Source organism: Camellia sinensis, chromosome 1, assembly GCF_055761805.1.
Source record: "Camellia sinensis isolate YWXY chromosome 1, ASM5576180v1, whole genome shotgun sequence".
In the NCBI taxonomy this organism is placed as follows: Eukaryota; Viridiplantae; Streptophyta; class Magnoliopsida; order Ericales; family Theaceae; genus Camellia; species Camellia sinensis.
The window spans coordinates 137783613-137788273 of NC_138961.1; the positions used below are offsets into that span (position 1 = coordinate 137783613).

Here is a 4661-nt window from a genome sequence, read left to right on the forward strand (position 1 = left end):
ATGCCATTTGGGGTAATAAATGCACCTGCAGCATTCATGGATCTAATGAATAGAGTGTTCAAACAATTTCTTAATGAGTTGGTCGTTGTTTTTATTGACGATATATTAATTTACTCCAAAAGCAGGAAAGAACATGAAAATCACTTAAGAACTGTGCTACAAATTTTGAGGGAAAAGAATTGTATACAAAATTCTCCAAATATGAATTCTGGCTTGACAGTGTGACCTTTCTCGGGTATGTAATCAACAAGAATGGCATATTAGTGGACCCACCAAAAATTGAAGGTAATGTAGATTGGCCTAGACCAATGAATGTGCTAGAGGTTAAAAGTTTTCTAGGACTTGCTAGCTATTACAAAAGATTTGTAAAAGATTTCTCCAAATTAGCCATGCCATTGACACAGAAAAATGTACTGTTTGATTGGAATGATCAAAGAGAGTCCGCTTTCCAAGAACTAAAGACTAGATTGGTAACTCAGCCAATTCTGAGTTTGCCCAATGGTGCTGATGGGTTCCAAATTTACAGTGACGCTTCATACAAAGGTTTGGGATGTGTGCTAATGGAAAACAAAAATGTAATTGCCTATGCTTCTCGGCAACTCCGGCCCCATGAAAATAATTATCCAACCTATGACCTGGAACTTGCAGCTGTAGTGTTTGCTTTAAAAATCTGGCGTCACTATTTGTATAGCACAACTTGTGAAGTGTATACTGATCACAAAAGCCTAAAACATTTATTTACTCAGAAAGAACTGAACATGAGACAAAGAAGATGGCTTGAGTTGATTAAAGATTATGACTTGCAGATTTTATACCATCTGAGGAAGGCAAATACAGTTACAGATGCTTTGAGCTGAAAATCTATTGGTAATTTGTCATGTTTGCTTATTGGCTAGAAAGAATTATTCTGTGATATGGAAAGAATGAAAATTGAAGTTGTTTTGCATGAACAGGGTGAAATCCTAGCTGTCATTACTGCTCAACCAGCCATAGTTGAGGAAATTAAAGAAAAACAATTACAAGATGAATTTCTAAAAAAGATTGTTGATGAGATTGGTTCGAAACTGAGGCCTAGATTTACGTTCAAAGACATTGTCCTGAAATTTCAAAGAAGACTTTGTGTGCCAGATTGTTCTGAATTGAGAAAGCGTATCATGACCGAAGCTCATAACTTCAAATTTACTATGCATCCGGAGAATACAAAGATGTACCATGATTTGAAACAAATTTCTGGTGGCCTGGAATGAAAAAGTGTATTGCATATTTTGTAACGAGATCTTTGCATTGCCAACAAATGAAAGCTGAACATCAGCGGCCCGCTGGATTACTTCAACTGCTTCCGATACTGGAATGAAAATGGGAGCATATTACGATTCACTTCATTGTCAATCTACCACGTTCCTCTAGAGGTATGGACTCTATCTGGATCATTGTTGATCATTTAACTAAGTCTGCTCACTTTTTGCCTGTGAAAACTCTTTATAATGCAGACAAATTAGCTAACATTTATATAAATGAGATTGTGAGATTACACTGTGTGCGAGTATCTATTGTACCTGACAGAGATCCCAAGTTCACTTCAAGATTCTGGTAGAGTTTGCAACAAGCTTTGGGAATTGAATTAACACTGATCAGTGCTTATCACCTACAGACAAATGGCCAATCTAAACGGACTATCCAAACTTTGGAGGATATGTTAAGAATGTGTGTAAAGGATCTCCAAAGGAATTGGGAAGGTTATTTACCATTGGCTGAGTATGTGTATAACAACAGCTACCACTCGAGTATCGGTATAGCTCCTTATAAGGTTTTGTACGGAAGAAAATGCCAATCTCCGATCTGTTTGGCCGAAGCAGGTGATAGACCTTTGTTGGAACTGGAACTTGTACAAGAGATAATTGGGAAAGTCAAACTGATTCAGTAACGTTTGAAAACCACCCAAAATCATCAAAAGAGTTATGCGGATGTCCGAAAGAGAGATAGAGAATATGAAGTTGTTGATCATGTGTTTATCAAGGTAACTCTAATGAACGAGCAAACTCAATTTGGTGTTAAAGGCAAATTGGCACCACGATATATTGGTCCATATGAAATTATTGAGAAAATAAATCCGGTGACGTATCAAGTGGCCTAACCTCAAGTTATGGAGAATATGCATAATATTTTTCATATTTCAATGCTTTGGGATTATTTGAGAGATCCATTACACATGATTGAGCCAACACATATTTTATGGAATGATGATTTTACTTATGAAGAACAACCGATTCAAATTGTCAATTGAAGGATCAAATGGCTAAGAAACAAAGAAATCCCGTTGGTGAAAGTTGACAGGCAAAACCACAAAAGAACATATGAAACTTGGGAAACTGAGGAAGATATGATGAAAAGATACCTTGATTTGTTCCTTTTAGATCCGGCATTCTTCCAAACAGAAGGTAATTTGAGTTTGGAGGACCAAACTCTTTAAGGGGGAGAAGACTGTAACAACCCTGACCTATAATTAGCCTATAATCCGTAATTAAGGATGCTTAATAAGTAATTAAGAGGAAATTTTGAGTTAATTGCATATGAATTGTGTTATTTGTGTTTATATCTGTCTGTCGTAGAAATATCTGTATGTGTTTCTATTTATTTATGCGAATAGAAAGCCTTATCGACATCCGATTACCAAATTGACTCGGTTTATGTGTTATTCAGATATTTTTAGAAATTTATGGTAGGGTTAATTGAAATTTGATCCGAAACGAATTAATTAGGATAATTAATGCCAATTTGGTTAGCTTAAGCCAAGCTTGATTAGTTAACACTACACCAAGCCTATAAAAGGCTTATAGATTACATTATGCTACCATTTTGACATCCGTGAGAGCAAAAACATGAGAGAGAAAGAGATCAAGAGAGCTTGAGACCAAAGCTTGAAGCTTGGAAGGAATTTTCTAGAGAATTAAGGGGAATTGCAGAAATTGAGTAAGAACTCACTAGGATTCAAGGAATTGAGAACCTAAGGTAAGAAATCAAGCCTTTATTTACGTAATTGGGGTACTTAACACATGTATTCAAAAGAACTAAGTCAATTAAGGCAAGAATTAAGCTTAATGAAGTATAAGAGAAGAGTATACATACATGCATGTGCATATTTAGAGCATGTTGTCTAAGAATTTGTCCCATGCATGTTCATATTTTGGTTTTAGTTTAAGAATTCACCATGTTTTGAGTAGAACATCTCATTTGATCATGATTTGGAGACTTGGAATCTCGTTCATATCATGCATGTCATGTTCATGTTATGTTTTTAACATTCCAAGCTTGATTTTGTACAATTAACAAAGCTTTTGGGCTTAATTTTGCAAAATGGCTTTTGACTCAAGATGTATTATGAATTTATAAGTGTTTTCTTAAGTTTTGGCCTAAAAGAACATGTTTTGTTGCCTTAAAATTGAGTTTTGAAATTGGGAAGTGTAATCTCAAAATTCTAGAATTATGCATCATCGCTCGAGTGACAGAAGTTACGCTCGAGCGACCACCCTTTGTTTTGCCCCTCCACTTGAGTAAAGAAGTCTAAGCCCGAGCGTAAAATTCATGCTCCTAGAAGTTTTACAAAGTTTTGCAGACCGCTCGTGTAATAACCCGACCCTCATATCTGTTTCTGGCATATTTTCGGTCCCTAATTCTGTGCATTCAAATGCTTAATGTGAAAAAGTATGTGAAATTAAGTTTAATCATGTGGATCTTATGATTTGAACCTATATCTGTTTGGTAAGGAAAGTATCTGTTACAATTAGAATGTGTAAATCAGAAATTGAGGGCCTTATAGACTTGGTAATCCGGAATTGATTACATATTTGGAATCAGCATAATTTTTAAGTAATAAGCATGTTTCTAGAAATTTGATTTGGGGATGATTAAATTGGTTGATTTTTTTTTATTCACTTTATATATATATATATATATATATAGTTATCCCTTAAATGTTGACTTATGAACTTGGAACTCAAAAACTATCCCGAGAGAAGGAAGCTAGGGAGGAAAAAGAGTTCTTCAAGGGAGAAATTTGGGAAGTGAAAGGGTTTTAGAGATTTAAAGCTCAAGGTATGGAGGTTTTGCTTTAATTGACTCCTCTCTTGTGTATGGGTGAGGAATTTCTTGGATATTCATGCAAATGAAGGTTTGTGTATGTATATATCACCTAAATAATTGAATAAGTGTTTTCATCATGTTGTTGTTGTGATCAATTTGAATCATGTAAAGGAGATTACATCATATTCTTGATTCTCCATGCTTGCACCTAATTATGTGTGAAGTGCATATAAGGATGTATTAAGATCTTGAAGGAAATGACTTGTGATGTTGCATGCTAAAGAGAATTGAATTCTTGAGTGATGTTTATGGGTTAAGAATTAAGGATCTAGTTCATAACTAGATTGTTATATGTTTATATGTTCATCCTCGAACAATGTTAACTGTGTGCTTCTGAGGATATTTTGTCGTGTTACATGGTCCGGAGGTCATCCAGGATGTATGATATGAATACAAAGGTCTGACATTGTTATATAACCCACGTTAGAATGTGAACTGTTTTGTCCCTATTAAGTGTACTGTAATGATGCATGTGCTTTCGGTTAATAGTTGTTAATATTATTCTGTTATATGCTGGACAA

At 35.0% G+C, this 4661-nt stretch overlaps 1 protein-coding gene across 1 annotated transcript; it reads left to right on the top strand.

Annotated features, from left to right (window-relative positions):
- The first annotated feature begins 308 nt into the window (after window positions 1-308).
- LOC145820053 (uncharacterized) lies at window positions 309-1247 on the top strand. The gene is made up of 2 exons (XM_082914507.1): window positions 309-650; window positions 897-1247. The coding sequence occupies exons 1-2, from the start codon at window positions 309-311 to the stop codon at window positions 1245-1247; spliced, it is 693 nt and encodes a 230-aa protein (XP_082770633.1).
- Window positions 1248-4661: the final 3414 nt, after the last annotated feature.

Bases quoted from the DNA above. Each gene is read 5' to 3' on its own strand.
- LOC145820053 (XM_082914507.1), top strand. From the start codon at position 309: ATGAATGTGCTAGAGGTTAAAAGTTTTCTAGGACTTGCTAGCTATTAC. The intron at 651-896 runs GTAGTGTTTGCT...CTTATTGGCTAG, and splicing joins ATGACCTGGAACTTGCAGCT to AAAGAATTATTCTGTGATAT.